This window comes from Colletotrichum graminicola, assembly GCF_000149035.1.
Source record: "Colletotrichum graminicola M1.001 genomic scaffold supercont1.18, whole genome shotgun sequence".
Lineage (NCBI taxonomy): Eukaryota > Fungi > Ascomycota > Sordariomycetes > Glomerellales > Glomerellaceae > Colletotrichum > Colletotrichum graminicola.
Genome location: NW_007361022.1, coordinates 64,792 through 83,623, shown reverse-complemented (window position 1 = coordinate 83,623; position 18,832 = coordinate 64,792). Strand labels below are relative to the sequence as shown.

The 18,832-nt window shown below is 55.9% G+C and overlaps 5 protein-coding genes and 1 non-coding gene across 6 annotated transcripts; 2 read left to right on the top strand and 4 right to left on the bottom strand.

Moving 5' to 3' along the window:
* Positions 1–616: 616 nt before the first annotated feature.
* GLRG_05311 (heterokaryon incompatibility protein) lies at positions 617–4,168 on the bottom strand (the record flags this gene model as incomplete). The annotated part of the gene is made up of 6 exons (XM_008095996.1): positions 617–1,361; positions 1,418–2,180; positions 2,233–2,561; positions 2,885–3,061; positions 3,158–3,976; positions 4,140–4,168. The coding sequence occupies 6 exons, from the start codon at positions 4,166–4,168 to the stop codon at positions 617–619; spliced, it is 2,862 nt and encodes a 953-aa protein (XP_008094187.1).
* A 3,297-nt stretch (positions 4,169–7,465) lies between these two features.
* On the bottom strand, positions 7,466–10,252 carry GLRG_05310 (uncharacterized protein; the record flags this gene model as incomplete). Its single annotated transcript, XM_008095995.1, has 1 exon — positions 7,466–10,252. One exon carries the CDS (start codon positions 10,250–10,252, stop codon positions 7,466–7,468), a length of 2,787 nt encoding a protein of 928 aa, XP_008094186.1.
* Positions 10,253–11,875: 1,623 nt separating this feature from the next.
* On the top strand, positions 11,876–11,949 carry GLRG_13128. Its single transcript has one exon. It is a non-coding gene; the product is annotated as a tRNA-Val (tRNA).
* Positions 11,950–12,244: 295 nt separating this feature from the next.
* GLRG_05309 (uncharacterized protein) lies at positions 12,245–14,367 on the bottom strand (the record flags this gene model as incomplete). Its single annotated transcript, XM_008095994.1, has 6 exons — positions 12,245–13,600; positions 13,654–13,828; positions 13,895–13,996; positions 14,058–14,173; positions 14,234–14,266; positions 14,326–14,367. The coding sequence occupies 6 exons, from the start codon at positions 14,365–14,367 to the stop codon at positions 12,245–12,247; spliced, it is 1,824 nt and encodes a 607-aa protein (XP_008094185.1).
* A 1,791-nt stretch (positions 14,368–16,158) lies between these two features.
* GLRG_05308 (uncharacterized protein) lies at positions 16,159–16,548 on the top strand (the record flags this gene model as incomplete). The annotated part of the gene is made up of 1 exon (XM_008095993.1): positions 16,159–16,548. One exon carries the CDS (start codon positions 16,159–16,161, stop codon positions 16,546–16,548), a length of 390 nt encoding a protein of 129 aa, XP_008094184.1.
* Positions 16,549–17,123: 575 nt separating this feature from the next.
* GLRG_05307 (uncharacterized protein) lies at positions 17,124–18,758 on the bottom strand (the record flags this gene model as incomplete). The annotated part of the gene is made up of 5 exons (XM_008095992.1): positions 17,124–17,344; positions 17,376–17,502; positions 17,584–18,227; positions 18,283–18,600; positions 18,659–18,758. 5 exons carry the CDS (start codon positions 18,756–18,758, stop codon positions 17,124–17,126), a joined length of 1,410 nt encoding a protein of 469 aa, XP_008094183.1.
* Positions 18,759–18,832: the final 74 nt, after the last annotated feature.

The window sequence follows — 18,832 nt, the reverse complement described above, 5'->3', positions numbered from 1 at the left end:
AGCTATTTTATACGAGGCAGACGGGAAATCGCATATTGAAGCGCAGCCCAAAGTCAATCGATTGGCCAAGACAGTGCTGCCCGAATAGGTTACTGGTAAAACGTGGCAGCCTCGGCTTACTACACCACACCTTCGAGCTTTGGAGGCCCCTCCAGACGCCAAAGTCGTACAAGCTGGAACAGTCTGACCTCCAGGAATGTGCGTTTTCAGCGTGAGGCTGTTTCGGTATGTGTACCAGCAGCTGGGGGGGCCAATTTTTGTCAGGTGTAATCTCTTATGTCTTGGGATGATATGCTGCGCCGTGTCTGTCAGCCACCATCCCCAATCCGCTTTGGGGGCTCAAAGTAGGGGCTCAAAGTGGAAAAAAAGCTCAGTCGGCTTCCTGGTGATACGAAACGAAAAGACGCCTAGTAGTGGCCGTGTATTAAGACCATGTCACCACAAGCATATATCAACTAATCCCACGCCAGATGAAATTCTCAGCCATTCCACAAAGGGTAAAAGAAGACGAAACTACGAATTGAAAACGAAACGAGTACAAAAGAGGATCTATCAGGTGACGGGCTCTTTATCTATGGCCATATTGAGACGCGGCAACCATCAGACGTAAATGATGTCAGCAGATATCAACCCAAACCCCTTCCTCCAGGACTTGCTCCGGTGAAAGAGACGCTACTCCTACCCTTTTATACATTCTGTCTATGGGGTCACTGCTGGCTTTGCAGATAACGAGCACGTGGACTTTCGGGGCATCGAGGCTGTTGCCCTCGTCCTTATCCCTGCCGATCTGCACAGCCCGAAAATCCTTGGCTTCGTGCGTATTTTTCATATCGAAAACGACCTGCGACGCGAGCGTCCCCTCGTCCATCTCCATGCGTCGCGCAAACCCACGAAGTATTGAACTGGTGTCGGGGCAGGCCGGCCTCGATATTTGGCCAGGGACCGTGTTATCTGACTGAGAAGTGAAAGGGCTCCTGAAGTCGTCATTCATCCACTTGGTCTTTTCGAACGTAAGGTTCATGTACTGGATTCTACCGCTCTTGGAGAACCAGGACCAGCTTGGAACGCGGCGCCCGGCCGGCTGGGCAATAGGCGTCATCTCCACGAGGTGGTGGTCGCGCCTCCAGAGGATGCTGCGGGCAAAGTAAGACTCGAAAGTGCCATGGGCGGCTTGTGTCTTGAACGCCCTTGCTAGGCGCTCTTGTAGACCGAGGATGGCAACTGCTCGGTCCGAAGCCTTCGTGAACGCAAGGGCCGAGTATCTTTCGTATAAGTCTTGGATGAGTAACTGCCGTCCGTCGCGGTAGTACTCCAATGCGGATCGTGGGAAGTTGGCGTCCCCGAGAAAGGCGGCCTTTGAGCTGCAAAAATACGTTAAGTAAATTGAAAGCCACTGGCATCATGGAGCAGTACCTACTTGTAGAGACGGCCCATGGTCTCGCAACGGATTCCCTCTCCACACTCCCAGTACACCTGGGTCCGGCTGTAGTATATGGAGCGTCTTGACAGAGCCCTTTCCTGTAAGACCCATCCCCGTCTATTGATCTTTGCCAGCTCAACATCTCCACGGAAGTCATCGATGTGCGGACAAGCATACAGCTGCCGAGAGTCTTCCGTCTGTAGCCGCACGCATGGCCTCGGCTGTCGGGGGGATAGAAAGCCATCGAGGGATGATTCGGCCGATGCTGCACTGAGGGTGCAGTATGCCGCGCTGAACACTGTCTCCATTTTTGACGACTCCTTTTCCCAGTCGTCTCCGTCATCTTGGATGATGCACAACGTGTCAATCCAGATATACTCTATGCCAAGGCCGCGAGTGACTGTGATTGCGTCTCGAAATGTCTTGGGGAGGAGATTAAAGTCGATGCGTTCCTCGAGCTGATTATGGTTCCTTTGATTAAGACAGAATCTTTCGTGTTCTTGCAGCTGACCCCAACAATGGCTGAGGGCTATGTATCGACTGGGCTCTATCTTGCAGGAATTGAGCAGTTGTACCGGATCGGTCACCTTGACGAGCCGGGTCGGCATCTCCGAGGTAGCTTGCCCGTCATGTCGATGACATGCGTGGTGTTCTGAATCGCAGCTCTGTATCCAGTGTTTGAGGAGCAAGAGTTGTTCTTGACTATTCGGCTCAGGAAGTAGGGGAAACCCAATCTGTCTTCCTGCGGGAACGTCGTGTCCTTGATGCAAGTTTCAGCTTAGGGTAGGTCAATAATTACGGCATAGACGTACCTGGCTCAGCGTAGATCGAAAGCAGGTTCGGTCCGCCTTCCAATCCTATCGCGGTACCCGTCTGGAGGAGTTTGACGACCGCCGGCGACGTTATACCTGCCCGGCTCAAGGAATCAAGGAGCAAGACGCATAGCTCGCAGGACCGCTGCATTGTTGACAGCTGACGTTCCGACAGGGAATACATTGTTGACGTCGTTATGCTACAGTTGGCACATAGCTTGCTGTTCTCTTCAGTCCGCAAGGGTCTTATTTGAGGCCAGTTGACATGATTGAACATCTGGGAGGCGAAGGCGTTATCCGAGAGAGAATCCCAATGGTCATTAAGCTTGCTTCTTTGCTGGCTGGGGGGTCAGCTGTCTGTTTCTTCCAACGCGTGATTAGCTTTCAACATACAAACTATTTAATGGTTAGTAACATCATTCGCGCAAATTGGATGCGATTACGACTCACTGACTATGTAAATCTGTGTTAACAACTGCACTTGTAAGCAACCCAAATAGACTAGAGAGCTTGACTGACATTCTGCCCCCCAACAATATTAGCATACATGACCTAGCTTCTATAATAATAACGAGTTGAGTGAATACCGACATACTAACACCGCATGTTAGTCAAACTTTAGGCATTTGGCCCATTCAGCGGGTATTTTCACTTACTTCCTTGTGTTTCATAGCCGCATAGGACGCTTTGCTCAACGCAGGTGTTGACTGCAAGTCCTGCCCCAGATCCTCCGTCGCCTTGCGCTGTATTCCTACCAGCCCACCAAATTCTTCCAGATTGTCCTCGTTGGCAGGGATCGAGCGCTCGAAGTGTTGGTAAGAGTCGTTTCCTGGTTCCGGGGCCAGTCCATGGTCTCCGGTTCTAATTTCGAAGTTACCTACTGGTTAACTTCGAGAATGTCGGTCTCTCCCAAGTCCATACTCACGCAGGATGATATTTTCTCTGGATGTTCTTCATCTTTGTGTGGGCCTTGGGCGCTGTTGCTCGGCATTGAGAGGTGGTTATGGTTTCGTCCGGCATTGCGACAACAAGAAGGCTCGTTTTAACAAAACGTACAAGATCACCGCAGATCGAACCTTGCGGCCATCTTCTTGATATGTTGTCGATGTGTTCTTGTGCACGATGTTGAATCCGGTATCTTCCGCCAACCTTTTCCCAGAGGTATTTTGTTTCGTTCCTAAATTCGTCCACTGCTTTGTAGCCGTAGGTAAGCCATATCAGCAGTTCCAGCACCACGCACCCAATGGACCAGACGTCATATGCCCTTGATCGAGTCTCCCAAGAATTTGGCTTCTTACTTCGGTTCTTGTCCTCCTCTGGTGGCTCGTACCGAGATGTTCCAGGAGGCGTCTCGGTAGCCAAGTTGGCGGCTCTTCGAATCCTTGTCAAGGCATCTTTCTTGTGGAATGTAGAGAGTCCTAAATCGGCAATTTGCAGTGTCATGCTCTCGGGAATTTGCGGTGTCATGCTCTTGTCCTCGTTCAAAAATAAGAGGATGTTCTCGGGCTTGAGGTCTCCGTGGCGGCAGTTTTCTTTGTCAAGGTCCTCGAGGGCAGAGAACAAGCCGGTGAGTTGGAGCGTTACCCATCTGAGCTTGGTATCGGCCAGAGGATCGCCTTTGTAAGTGCCCCAGAACTCGTACAGGTTTCCTCCATCTGCCCAGGGGAAAACAAGGCACCGATCGCCGCTACGCTGGTAGGCAGCTATCGGTTTAATAAGGTGTTTCGACCTGAAGTTTCTCAGCCTAGCGAGGTTTTTTGCCTCCCTATCAAAGTATTTCCTCAATTCAGCATCTTCGCTGGCCTTTTTAATAGCAATTTGAACTAAACCGTCACGGGCTTCCTACATGGTGGTTAGTAAAATAGATCAAAATATGGAGTTCATTCAAGTCAATACACGACACTTACTCTAGCCAATTCTGGCACGACATGTGCATGGTGAATCTTCGCGTTGTAAACTTCTCCAAAAAAGCCTTTGCGTTCTGCTTTCTGAGTAAATTCTAGATATGGAAGTATGGTTCGGCTGTCAAGTTGGAAGCGAAAACGATCCTTTTTTCCGAATATTGGGCTGATAAACCTCCACTGATGTTTGCTGAAGAGTTCGCGCTCGTTGCGTCCCCAGCCTTCAGGAACCGGGTGACTCCCCCGGTTAGGAGAGTCAGGGAGACTTGACTCCCAATACCAGACTCTTTTTTGATGGTTCCTGACAAATTTAACTGGGAGGAAATCGTCCCCTAAACGTTTCTCTTGTAGTTCTTTCAGCAGGGACACCTTCTCCTCACTTGTAGTAGACATCAGTACCAAAATCAGGAACAAACGTGCTGCATTTTTCACGACAAAGTCCCGCAAACCGTTGGCATCTGCGTCCAATTTTGCCGCCTCAAGAACCGTTGATACACGTTCTCTGGTGACGAAGAGTCGCAGCTCGTTCCTTGGGAAGAACCTTTTCCCTTCATGATTGATAACAAAGGTATCATCAATCTCATCTCCCAGCGAGGAAATTGCTTCGTAAGCCATTGGCTTAGTGATTGGGTTAGCCTCGATGAAACCAGAATGGAAACACTTCCGAGTAGTACCCAGGGCAGGGATAACTCACAGCATTTTCCAAAGGCCTTGCGGATACTTCCATTCGTTCCTGGTGGAAGATTGGCCTCGGAGAAGAAGCGAGTTGGGGGCACACGGTAGAATGTGAAATTTCCAAGGCTATCTCCTTGACCAAAGAGGCTATGACGAAGACAAGGTAGTGAGTGACTGGAGGAAGACGAATCCAGGGTTCGACCTGACACGGCCCCCCCTACATTTATGCCCAGCTGAAGTGGAAAAAAGGCTAGAAAACTACTTACCGACTTCACACCCTCTTGACTCTTGAATAAGAAGCCTGCATCCAGGCATCTATCACATCTGCAATCTCCTACACTGCCCCCATTGGCCTCATTCGGCTGCGGTATTGAACCACATGGTTGCCTTGCAATGCTGCGCGGCCTAGAAGATGGTTCGCTCGGCGAAACAACATACATAATTGAGCTAGATGTCAATGAGGCTTATGAGAACCGGCCATGACCTCATCGACGGATGATGGCGCGAGATCGATAAAGCGAGTACAACTGCCGACGCATAGTTCCTAGACTCGGCTTGCATGCACGCAACATTCCATACTCGCTGACTATGCAAAATACCTCATCGAAACTGAGACACTTTTCAGCCTCGTTGAATAAGAGGCATCTCACCACAAGCGGGGTACCCACCCCCATCTCATCCATCTTCGTCTCTCCCGCACGTACAAACGCGCCTGAGTCGATCGAGAGCTATGAGTACGTGGCCCTCCTCTTGAACCATGTCCAACGAACCTAGACTTTTATGAAACCCATTCTGAACGGCAAGAACTCACTTCAAGCAGTGAACATAGCTATAAACCAGGTTCTATGAGGCCCAGGATGGATGAGGTTTTCCAACGGAGCCATTGTCCCGTGAGCAGGCTGCATGCAGTCATCATCAGGCTGTATGAGACCATTCTTATCAAAAGCTCAAGAAGAGGGTGGGCAAATGTATGTCCTGCATACAGGCTAATGCTATTGCTGGTAAGCCAAGCCTTCCGGTCAGTAACGGGCCAATCCGCCTTCACATCGAGTTTCGCTATCTAGTGCCTTTTGATTTGACTCACAATCCGCCTTTTTCCCCCGCCGTCGCCATTCTAGGCTTCCAAAGCTCTCACGTAGCCAGCTGATGCCTCTATTCCATGTTTTTAGAGTCATTCGGCAATAGCTGATGATACATCTTAAAGTCCAAACATTCAATGGTGTATTGCTTCAGAGGAATACCTTACCAGTGACCAGTGTGTGCTGCTGCTGTCAATGACATCTCCAGAAAGCCACGTGGCATTGGCTAAAGTGCAGATGATGTGCGCCGATCAAGGCGGAGGGGGGAGTTGGCTGGCTGGATTTGAGATGAATGGAGTCAAGGTCAGATCTGTAATATTCTTGACAAGATATCAACCGCTGGAGGGTGGAGCCGACCTGAGGTCACATGCGGAAACATGTGACCATCCTTGGCAGCTCATATACACTATGGATATCCACGGCAGCAATCACTTTCCTCCTTTTCTGATCATCACCAACTTCAAGCACCAACAGCCAATATACTCTATTGCTGCTACCCTATCGATGTTTATAGTCTAGACTAGGCAGTGTTATTTGTAGATAATCAAGCTGCTTTTCTATGACTTTTGTTATCTGAAAAAGTGCTTTGTCATGAACAGTATAACTATAGAAATAACATAATACTTTTAACTCGATGAATTACACCCTAAGCAGTACTGCTTCGTCATATCTTTTACTTAGTAAGAGTCTTTGTCTTCTAATATCGTTTTGGTTATTAACAAAAGTGTCATCCAACCCTTCTCCTAGCGAGGCAATTGCTTTGTAAGGGATCCAGGGAGCAATAGGGGCATTCTCTGAGAGGCCGTTTCGTGCATTTGTAACACCATACGTAGAGACGTCATTCCAGTCAACTTCTGTCGTTGTAACGGGCAATGGCTGTTGCAAATCTGGGGGGAATACCTTGTGATCCTGAACTTCTAATGCAGTGTCATTTCCGCCCAGGTTCGGAGCCTTGCTACTCTGTAAGTTTGCCCGTGGGGGGGGGTTCCTCTATACTTGGCCTTAATTTATTACTCTGCTGTGAGCTTGCTGATTGGGACAGTTTCTCTCCACTTCGTCACGACCCAGCAGGATTTTCCTTCGATTCGCTTCGATCTTGGTTCGACTTACAGTCTCAAAAGTAATAGTCTGGTCTAGGAATAGCGAAGAGGGATATCTGTTGTAGGTGCCTGGATATGTGCCCTTCAAACTTTGGGTATAACCGAAACACAAGTTGCAAACACCATCTGACGACTTGATTGGTAACCGAAACATATCTTAAACTGACGAAGAAGTTGAGCGGAGGAGGAACATCTGAGAGTTATTTGATGTGTTATTCTGGATTGGCAAAAGGGAATGGGGCTGTGCTGAAGTGCCTATGTTGCCACCAGTTAGAGGACACGGCAGGGCATATAGGAATAGAATCAAGAAGGGCTTAGTGGTATGTAAGTAGAGACGTAAAGAAAAGATCCTAGGTATGAAGCTATCGTAACATAAGTACACACGTAAAAGTTATATTTGTACAAGAAATCAAACTCGTATTTTGATCCGGGTGAACAAGGCACAAGCTTCCCAATACAATAAATAGCATAAAAACATTTACTCCAGGGACCCCCCGACGAGGGCCAAGTTGACTATGGCGGCCTGCCCGTAGAGCGCGACGTCGTTGGTGGAGATCCACGCGGCCTCGTCGACGGGCGCCAGCACGGCGCTCCCCTCGAGGCGCACGGCGGCCCAGGGCGCCGTCTGCTTGAGGCCGTCCGAGTCGAAGAACTCGCGCCACGCGCGGGCGGCGAGGGTCGCGTTGGCGGTGCGGTGGGCGGCGTAGGCCGTGAGGCGCGAGTGGCCCTGCTTGAGGCTCGTGTTGCCGAAGCCCTTGCCGTAGCGGGCCGTCTGCTCGGCGGCGCCGGCGCTGTAGTAGTAGCAGTAGTCGTACCAGGCCTGCTCGAAGCCCTCGGGGACGTCGTCGGCGCCGGCGTGCTCGATGAACTCGGCGACGACCTCCATGAGGCCGAAGACGGCGGACAGGTGGGAGACGGCGACGGTGCCGTTGTTGGTCGGGTCGGCGGGGGGCGGGCCCAAGGTACCGTCGGCGAGGCTGTAGAGGCCGGAGCCGGTGACGAAGCCGTTCCTGAGGCGGGCGATGCTGGCGGCCGTGTTGGTGAGCTTGGTGCGGGCCTCCTCCCAGCGGGGGCCGCGGCGCTCCCACTCGAGGAGCCAGGAGGAGGCGAGGGAGGACCAGTCGGTGCCGAGGCCGACGGCGACGGAGGCGTTGGGGGTCGGGACCCAGCCGTCGGTGCGGACCTTGCGGTTGGGGTCGAGGACGCCGTAGGTCTTGTCGGCGTCGAGGATCTCCTCGACGATGTCGCCGGTGCGCTCGTCGCCGCCGGAGACGAAGTAGAAGGCCTTGCGGTACTGCGGGGTGGAGATGCGGGCCTGCTTGGCGCTGTCGCCCCAGTGCTGGACGCCGTGGCGGGTGCCGAGGCCCTTGAGGTCGCCGAGGTGGTAGACGTCGACCTCGCCGGTGTGGCGGACGAGGGCCTCGGCGAAGCGGTAGACGTCCTCGCGGCCGGTGCGGAGGAAGTAGTTCCAGAAGAAGAGGTCGGGCGAGAGCTCCGAGTTGTCCCAGGCGTAGCCGCCGACGTCGTAGCGCCACTGGTGGCGGTCCGTGTCGTAGGTATGGATGAAGTCGCCGTGGTCCCAGAAGCCGTACCACCTGCGCTGCTCCACCTGGCCCTCGTAGAACCTGAAGAGGAAGTCGAGGTGCTTCTCGACGTCGGCCTCGAGGCCCGAGGGGGACGCGGAGGGCGGCGTCCAGTAGTTGCCGAGGGCCTTGGTCTCGGCCAGACGGCCGGGCTCGCCGTAGAGGACGGGCGGGTTGTTGGTGTGCTCGGTCAGGTCGGCGAGGAGGGTGCGGTTCGGGGTCGACTCGAAGCCGTAGAGGAAGATCTCGTTGGTGCGGGCGACGCCGTACGGGTTGTTGAAGCCGGGCTCGTAGTCCTCGTACGTGATCTCGAGGGCGTCGAGCTGCTCCGCGTACGTGTCCTGGCCGAGGCCGTCGTGGTAGGGACGGAGGTCGAGGGCCGGCGCGGCAGGGCTATAGATCCAGATGGTGATCTCGCCCCTGTCGGTGGCGGCGTTGGCGATATCGATGCCGGTAGGGTAGCGCTTCCAGAAGTTGCGCAGGCCGACGGCGAGGCCTCCCTTGGTGGCGCCGCCGAGGTAGGCGAGGCCCCCGGCGCGCGTGCCGCCGGGGATGTTGACCCAGCTCTGGCCGGCCTTGGTGCGCTTCTTCAGGGTGAAGCCGTCGGGGGACAACTGGGTCAGGCTGAAGTCGCTCCAGGTAGGGATCCAGTGGAGCCTGGTGGTGACTCTCTGGTCCCACGTCGCGGGGTCAGGCAGCTCGGCGCCCTCGTACTGGTCGGTGCGGACGGCGGCGCCGGGGTCCCTGCGGAGGCCGGTGATGCCCTGGACGGCCTCGCTGAGGAGGCCGCCGTCGATGCCGGAGATTCTGACGTGGCGGTTGTACTGCTCCTCCCCCTCGAGGGGGACCTCGAAGCGGATGCCGAGGCCGGAGATGAAGTCCTCGTCGGCCTTGCCGTCGTAGACGACGGTGTGGACGATGCGGACGGCCTCGGAGTTGCGGTACAGGTAAAAGCGCAGGACGAAGGGGAGCCAGTCGGGGTGGCTGCCCTCGCCCTGGACGGTGTGCTTGCCGCGGACGGTGACGAGGGCGCGCGCGGTGTTGTCCTTGCTGACGGTGACCTCCTCGACGTTGCTTTCGAAGTTGAAGTGGGCGATGCCGGTCTGGCCCTTGAGCTCGGCGCGGTCCTCGACGCCGGACTGGGAGTGTAGGACGAGCCTACCGTTCTCGCCGATGGTCTTGCCGGAGGCGGTCTTGATCTCGCCGACGACGACGTTGCCGGACTTGGGGAACGTCACGGCGAGCTTGCCGGTGTCGACGCTGACGGCGTCCGAGGAGTCGGACACAGTCAAGCCGCCGGGCTGCTGCTGTTGCTGCCGCCTCGTGCGGGAGAAGCGCGCCGTCGAGTTTGGCGACGACGAGGCGCTGACGGTGTACTCGTCCAGGATGGTGTTGGCCTCGGGGATGGCGTGGCCGGTCCACTTGATGGAGCCGTCGGACCAGTAGGCCGTGACCCAGGACTGCAGCGGGCCGCCGCCGGAGACGGTGAACTCGGTCGAGTTGGAAAAGTGCTTGCCGCGGGCCCAGGGCAGGCCAAAGGTCGTGCCGGCGCTGTACGAGGGCGTGCGGCCGAGCCACCGGACAGTGGCGCTGTCGGCGCCGGTGCCGTTGTCGAAGCGCTGGGCGTCGCCGGACCCCAGGAGCCCGGAGAGGACGACGAGACCAACAATGATTCGCGACATGCCTTGGAATGAACGAAAGGACGAACGAACCCTGAGTCGAGTCTGGCCGTTGCAGCGAAAGAACCGTGGCGGCGAGTGCGGCCGCTTCGTCCTTCTAATACAAGAAGAACGAGGCGTCCTCGGGATAATGAGCGGCGAACTGCGTGTCACCCGTCTGCGCTGGCGCGTCAGCTCCTGGCTTCGCAGCACCGCCTGGGGATGGCATCATCCGGTGCGAGGATCTGAACTCATGACGGTCCTCGATGCTACACTGCTGATGGCGACTAAATCTGCAGGTTAGATTAGGGTCTATGGGTACCACGGATCGCCAGAGAGGGGATCGATGCAAGGTTTTGGCAGTCTAGCTGGAACAAGGTGCTGCGAGTCGCAAATGGGAGCTCTCATATTTCGGTGCAATGGCGCCGATGAACAGAGTCTATCCAGGAGAAACTTGTTCACCTCCCCGACGGAGCAATTAGGCCGGGATACAGGTCCCGCAGACGTTCTGTTCGACCGAGAGACCGAGAGGGGGCATGCGAGAACGGTCCAAGAGGCGGACTCTATCGCGATCCAATGGCGAAGAGTCGAGCAGCATGTGGGATGCGGGGTTGACAGCGGCCGTGAGCACGACGGCCGGGACAGGGAAGCGAGATTAGCCGTGCAAGGTATATGCATATATCTAAAGTGACGGGACGCAGGGGCAGCCCGCTGGTGGGTGGTGGTTGATGATTCACTCTATTGCGACCTCAGCACGCAATATCGCACCATACGGCTCCTGGTCGAGGGGATTCCAACGGTGACCAACCGAATGGTGACTTGGACGGAGGCGTTGAAATGTGAAAGATGGTGGCATTCGTCCCCCTGAGATAGATGCTCGAGCTGCTGGAGAGCCGGATGGAGTAGATTTCAATGCAAGCCTTGGATGATGCCATGGAAGAAAGAGGAGATTGTGATTTCGGGATCTCCAGTACCAGACTCTCTGCTCATCATGCATGGGGGACGCACCTCGGTCCAAGAGCATATTCTAGTAGAGACACAGCAAATGGTTAACACGTGAAACATGATGCATATTCATGGACAGTATCCGTAAAGATGTTCCCACAGAGAGCTACCAAGAATCCACGTCCGTCTCACTTCCCATGCGGCGCAGTTCCCATCCCAGCGAGCAGTCCCGCCGGCTTTCGGCATCGCACCTTGGGGGCCTCCAATGATCACGGCCGGGATCGACTAGTGCGTGCAAGACCCCCTCCCTAAGCTCAAGATATTCGCGTGCGGGAGCCGGTTACTGATGTGCCGCCCGGATGATCCCTAGGGTTGGAAAGTAGACGAGATCCCCTGTCACCTCAAGAAAGCATCTTCCACACATCGTTATGTTGCCGGCGAGATGAAACTCAGCATGTACGTTTAGAGCACAAGGCTCATAATGGCGGACGAACTCGACTGCGAATCTTGGATTCCGCCCCTGCTTCAGCGTTTATATGTAGACGTCTTGTTTTGATGAAACTTGGCAATGGCGAGCATCCTCCAATGGAATTCGGATTGCAGACACACGATCTCCAAGACCCCTGATCAAGGTTACTGTCCCACTCGGTAAGCATGGTGTGAGTCATAAGCTAGCATAGAGTTCCTTTTTTCCAATCAATTGGTTTCGTGGTGTAGTTGGTTATCACGTCAGTCTAACACACTGAAGGTCTCCGGTTCAAGTCCGGGCGAAATCATTTCTTTTGGCTTTTTTCTCATGTCTCATGCTACATTTTGCTCCCTTCCATCAACACAACCTTCGATACGCCAGCAAACCACCTACGTCTTGCTACAAACCACAAGTGACCGATTCTTTTTTAGACCGTTGGATCAGTGTCCTGTTGTAGGTAGATATCCAAACCACATCATTACCAACGCAAGTGTCCTTCTCATCAAGGTGCAAGTCAACCAAAGCGTAAGTCATTCATAATTAAATATCTATATAATAACTCGTGTGTGTCTCCAAGCCAGTCTCGCCCCCGTATCCCTCACTCATTTCTTCGACTTGTCGTCGCCGGCCTCGTCCGCCGTCTCCAGGGCACCAGTGGCCGCCGCCGCCTTGGCTACCTCGTTTCCCGCTCCTTCGGGGCCCTTGCCGGCCTCGTTCTTGTCCCCCTCGGCGCTTGCATCCCGCTTCTCCCCGCCGTCGGTCTCGGTGTCGTCATTCTTGTCGTCGTCGTCGCCGGCTGGCGTCGGTGTCTGCGACGGCGTGGACTTCCTCCAGATGCTCACGCTCGGCATCGAGACCTGGCCCAGGGACGACACGGAGGCGGGCACCTTGGGCATGGACGGCATGTTGGGAATGCTCGGCATGCTGGGCATGTTGGGCATCTTGTTGGGCCACCAGCCCTTGACGCCCGTGCCGGTCGACTGCGCGATCTGGAAGAGGTGCTGCATGTACGACCGCTTCTCCTCGGTCGTCATGTTTTCCGCGCTGGCGTCCCCGACCAGATCGCCCTCGCCGTCCGCCGGCAGGGGCACGAGCGACGCCGCCGCGGCGATGTCGATGGGCGACTCGTCGGGCAGCCCGTCCGACGGCGGCCTGGACGCGTCCTCGTCGTCCGCCTTGTCGCCGCCGGACGCCTCGGACGCCTCTTGCTCCGTCGCCGTCGTGTTGGAGATGGCCTTCTCGAGCGTCTCCTCGACCTCGTGGTCCTCGGCGGCCTCTTCGGGCGGCGCGTCGCGGAACTTGGCGTCGTCGACGAGCGGCGCGTCGCTGTTGAACCATTGGATGACCATTTCGGCCGCGTTCTCGGTCATCTTCTCGTAGCCCTTGTGCTTCTCCGGCTTGAACATGCTCATGTGCGCCTGCACCTCGTCGTCGACCTCCTGCAGCACCTGGCGCGAGAAGATGGACGAGGCCGCGTGGCCCTCGTCCGGGACGGCGCAGAACGTCCTCTCGGGGACGAAGTAGCCGCCCTGCCAGTACCCGTTCTCGCCGAGCGACGCGTAAAAGTCGTGGATGCCCACGCCCTTGAGGGCGCCCATGCGCTCGAGGCGCCGGTTGAGCTCCTTCTGCTTGAGGAGCGCGCCGACAAACGTGAAGTGGTCCGAGAGCCAGGCGAACGACTGGCCGACGGTGCCGCGGTTGATGTAGGCGAGGCCCTGGCCGAGGGCGCCGATGCTCTGCTGGTACCCTTCCTTGACGGAGCCCTTGTTGAGGCTGCGGAGGCCCGAGATGATGGCCTCGCGGTTGACGTAGGCGGCGACGCCGCCGGCCGCGATGGCGCCGACGGTGCCGGGCGCACGGCGATCAGCTGCCACGTCTTCCAGCCCGGGTTGCCGGCGCGGCGGGCCGAAGAGGCGACGGCCGACGTGGCGGCCCGGCGGGTGCCCAGGCGTGCGAGGCTGGCCGGCGCGGCGGCGGAGAGGGCGGTCATGACGTTGAAGACGCTGCTGACCTTTTGGTAGTTTGAGAAGCCGCCGTAGACGAACATGGAGCGGGCCAGGCCGTTGTAAGGCGTGTCGAAGGTGAGGATGCCCTGGATTAGGGGGAAGATGGGGTCGTCTTCCGACGGGTTGGAAGTGGCCCTCTCGTTGACGGCGAGGAACAGCGCGTCGGCGGCGACGAAGCCTCTGGGTCTTTTTAGTTTTTCTTGCCAATCCCTTCGGTTCGAATGGGGGGGATGTGAGTGTTCTTACCCCATTGAGTGGGCGACGAGGACGACGCCGACTTGCCTATCCTTCGGCGGCCATGGCTTCTCAACGTTGGCTTTGCGGACCTCCATCACTTGCTCTTTCAGCCTGCCACAGACTTCTCAGCACGTTTCCCCCAAGGCCTTTGGGGGGGGGGGGGGCACCTTACCATGACAAAAAAGCCTCGGCGGCTTGCGCCAGTTCGCCTTTGGTCTCATACTGGGGGTAGATGATGGACTCGACGCGGTGGTCGGGCAGTTGCTTCGTGACTGAACGTTTCAGGTCCTAGGACGGAGGAGAGGGGATGAGCACGAAGAGCAACGGAAGAGGAGGAAACACACTCACATCTGGGAAGTCGTGAAATGTGTTGTCGTTGCCCTGGGATCGTGTTAGCTGGATGATGAATCACGGTATCCAGCTGCCGGTCACGACTTTACCTTGAAGCCGTGGACGAAACAGAGGAGCAGTGTCCGAGGCATGATGGATCGCCGCAGGCCAGTGACACGGGGGGTTATGGTAGGCTGGTCTGGTCTAGGTGTATATAGTAGGTAAGTCGTGGTCAATGTAGGATAAGATGGTTCACGGTATTTGCTAGGGTGAAGGGGTATTATTACAAAGAGCGTATAGGTGGTGGTGGTATGCAGGATGATGGAAAGTGTCGATGCAAGAATCAGAAGCCAGCAGCCATGGAGTAATATCTCTCGCGCCGGCGCTTCCTCCCTCTTCCCCTCTATCTCTCTAGCTCTCCCACGGGTAGTGACGATCCAGTGAGCAGTCAGTTCGTGCATGTGCTGCTACATCTCTTCTCTCTCCATGTTCCAGGTTTTCCTTCATTCCAGCCACACTTTCCGGTGCCCCAAAGTGCGTGGCGAGTGTCTCCGGAAGAGCCAATGACGGCGCAGTCAAGACGTCACCGATAACGTCATGGCGAGTCTGGAGAGACGCACCTCGCGCTTTTAGCGTCCGGGGGTTGCTCTTACTGGCCTCTCTCATCTCATTTCTCACCCCTCATTCACGCTCACTCACCCAAGATTCACTCACTCACTCACTTTCGGCTCAGCCCCAGGCCCTTCTCATCCTATCTCATCCCAGGCATGCCCATCCATCTCAGGCACGTCACAGTAGAAGTCCATAGTACCTATAGGTAGCAGCAGATGAGCAGCCCCGATGCACGCACGGGCATGCTGCTTCGGGCCGGATTGGCTCGGGGTTTTGCTCCTCCATGTGCGATCTGAGATGCGGTAGCTCACGATCGACGCAGGCATCGACCTTTCGCTTGAAGGGGTTCCAAGGTTTTGGTTCTTTAGCGGTGGTCCTGCTGTCCACGCCACAGCGCCACCCTCAGGTTGTCTCGGGGCTTGAGCTTTGCTAAATGACAGGGTCGAGCCGGCCGTCTTGGCCCCGGGGGAGAACAAAGACGTGGGCCAGCGTCGATGGTTTTATCTATCTTTCCTAGTGATGGTGCTCCCTCAGCCTTATCCACGCTGCCAGATGGCCTAGCTTGTCGGTTTGGCGATGAACCTCTTGACTCGCGTCCACGGCTGAGTCAAACACGGGTGGATTAGCCGTCTTGTTTCGACAGTTCGTCGTGTTTTAACACTTCCAGGAAGGATGCCTATCCTCTGCGTTATAGTTGATATTGGTACACCATGCCGCGTTGTCCATCCTTGGGTCTATTAGGTGATTCCAACGCATCGACCCCAAATGCATCTTGAACAAGCGGTTGACTCTTTTGCTGTATTAAAGCAGTAGACTTTGTAAATCGTACCCCGAGAGAACGCGAGTGCCAGACTCTCCGCGGGTTGTCGCAATGTTGCCATCTCACCATTAGGCGCAAACTTTGTGCACACATGCAATCGGCGCTGGTGTAACTCATCGACTTTGTCGGTATCTGTATGCTGACAAGGCAGCACAGCAGCACTCTTGTTGCCCTGGGTGTCAAGGGCCTCTAGATGACTGAAGAAGAGAAGAAGAAGAAGAAGATGATGATGATGAAGGAGAAAAATGCCAGGCCTTGCTTGCACCAGAACCATTTGTTCCATCTTGCAAGACTCGGTTCGTTGATAGAGTATTGGATCCCACCAAGACGAGCGCATCCAGGCCCCCTTGGCGCTCCAGGTTTCTCCGCACGGGGATGATAAAAAAGAGTTGAGTTACGTGGCAGAGCCCAAAGGTCTGAACACACCCCCCGCCGTTCCACGCGCCAGGCCCCTTGTCCAGCTCCCCCCCGCCTCCCTTCCCCTTTTTCACCCATCACGAACCGCAGGGAAATGGACGCCGAACTGAAAGCCTTCAACGCCCTGCTATCCGCGGACCGCAAGTCCAACGACGAGCTGACGGAGCTGCAGCGCGTCGCCATCACCGCCTTCGTGCTCGCGGGCCGCAGCTACCGCGAGGCCGCGCGCGCCTTCGGCTGCTCGCCCGGCGCCGTGCAGACGACCGTCCGGCGGTTCAGGACCGCCAGGTCTTTCGCGTCCACGCCCCGCAAGGGCAGGCCGGAGAAGCTCTCGGAGGAGGAGAAGCAGGCCGTCGCCAGGTCCGCCGTGGCCAAGAACCCTCCCACCTATCGGGAGCTCTCGGGGCAGCTGGAGGGCCGGGTCAGCCTCCAGACCCTGAAGCGCGTGGTCAAGAAGGCCCGCTTGGCAAAGGAAGGGGAATGAAGAGGACGCGTTTACTCGGAAAGATGTGTGGGTGCGACGCTCCTACGGGACCTTGAGTCGCTTGAACGTATGTATTACCCGTTACCAGTGGCCCACCTGTCTGCTCAAAGGTCCGTCCGTTCATGGTATTTGGCTAATTCGGAAGAAGTCGGTTTGAACACACAGGCCCGTTGGGCAGTTGGAGATCGACTCACCCACCAAGTGTATATCCCCCACTCTTGAGGCCCACGAAGGATGGTCGGATGCGTCTGGGCTCGAGTCGGGGAGGAGATTACTGCCTCACAGGGTTTTTTTTTTTTTTTTTCATATCATATCGCCCAACTAGGTGACAACTCTACCCTTGGCAGACATATATGCCTACATCGACAACGGTCCTGAATTCCAGAGGTGGCGATAGTTATTTGGCATGTTAATTTCGACACCGTATTTTCCGTCCATGATTGAGGTGCAGACAAGTTCCGGGATAGGTAGGGTGAATATTAAGCGTTCCGCTTGGCTAATTGGGCGATGAACCCAGACTGGACCGACACGTACTACGCATAGATCAAGCACTCTCGCTCATCCTTCTCTTCCATCTAGACGTTTCGCTCGGTTTTCACACTCGAATACTTGTTCTCGTAGTAGCTCTTTTGGAAATGCCACCAGACGCGCCAGCCGATCACAATAACGAGCGTCAGAGGTATGCTCACAGCCCAGTAGATCCAGAGCTCGGGAACGACCGTCCGCTTAGTGTCCCCTGCCGTCGAAGAGGCACCTTGCCAGCCGAACATGGACATGCTGAAGATAGTCTGGGGCCCTGATGTCACTTTTGGAACGAGAAGCCGAACCGGGGGGAGGGGGTAGGAAGACCATGGTCACAACGGCGAGCGTCTTCATGGCCGTGCTATCAAGACCCGCGTTCGCGGCATTCCTCCTGTCGAGATTGTTCTCCGCCTGGGCGATGTAGTTGTAAAGCTGTACGAGCGTTCCGTGTAAGCCGCTCGCCTCGGCTTTTTCCACGGGACTCCGGGGGGCGGAAGGAGGGCGTTTTCTTACCACGGTGAGCTGGAGATCTAGCTTCGACTTCATCGCGCCGACAAACGAGACAAGGGATAGCGCTTCGCATCGGAGGTAGTCGACGATACTGCGCAGCTCCGCGTCCGCCGCGGGGGACATTTGACCGTGGATCGCGCCCAGTTCGCCGCTGACGCGGCCGAGGAACTTGGCGTACTGCAAATCCCACTCTAGGACCCCGAGGATATTGACGACATTCTTCGCCGTCGTGAGCAGGCGCGCCGTGATTTGGAGCCTCTTTTCTTCGTCCTGGACCATGCGCTTAGCGAACGCGTCGACTCCCGAGCGCATTAGCCGGGCGGCATTGGTGACCCCGAGGACCTTCTCGATATCGGTCATATTGGCCCCCAATTGCCTCTTGAATGTCTCGGCTCTTGATAGGTGTTCCCGCATAAGGACTATTGGCAGAAACAGCGGGTGAGCCCAGAGCGTCGTCGTCGCGGACTGCATCGTCTCATGCAAACTCTTGGCATGGGGGATGATCGGCTCTTTCGTCACGTAGTCCCGATCGCAGAACATATTCCAGCCGTGAAGAAACGCCACCGTAGTGTCCGTTTCGAGGTGATGAGACATTGCCAGTCCGAGGTTTCCCAACTGGGACATCTGAGGGAGCTTGGCCGTGAGGGCTGGACTAGCAATCAGCCTTTCTTCGAGTGCAGTGCCACGCGTGGTGTTCTCTACCTATAAACTCGGGCCTGTTCTTGTTGTGCGCCCCGAAACGCAGATTGGAGTATTTCTCCCCGTTGTTGGCGTCGAGAGCGGGCAGCATCTCAGTCGAGAGCCGGAAGGCCGTTTGCATGGCCAGGAAAGAGGACCGGCTCATCGCGAAGCCCAAGGGGAGCCACCCTACGCGCTCGCACATCAGGAGGCGGATACGCATGGTTGATTCGGCCTCGCCAAACATGGCCCGCCGGGAGAACCGCCTCTGTTGGTGAAGCCATTGTTCGACCTCATCGTCGTCCAGAAAGCCGGTCCTGAAGCTGTCCGCAACGGAACCAGCTGCATCTGCGTGTTTAGGCCTTGTCGACTGAGCCTGATAACATGAGTCGTTACGTACCCGCGCAGTCATCAGCCCAAACCTCGAAGTAGCCAAGCTGCCCTTCACCGGGGCTCCATCTGCAGGAATCCAGGAGACGTTGGCGTTCAGCATTAAACATTGTGAAGGAGTAAAGTAAATGGGGATGGCCTGCCGATCCTAATGGGCTTTTGGCAGGGAAAGGAACAAACACCC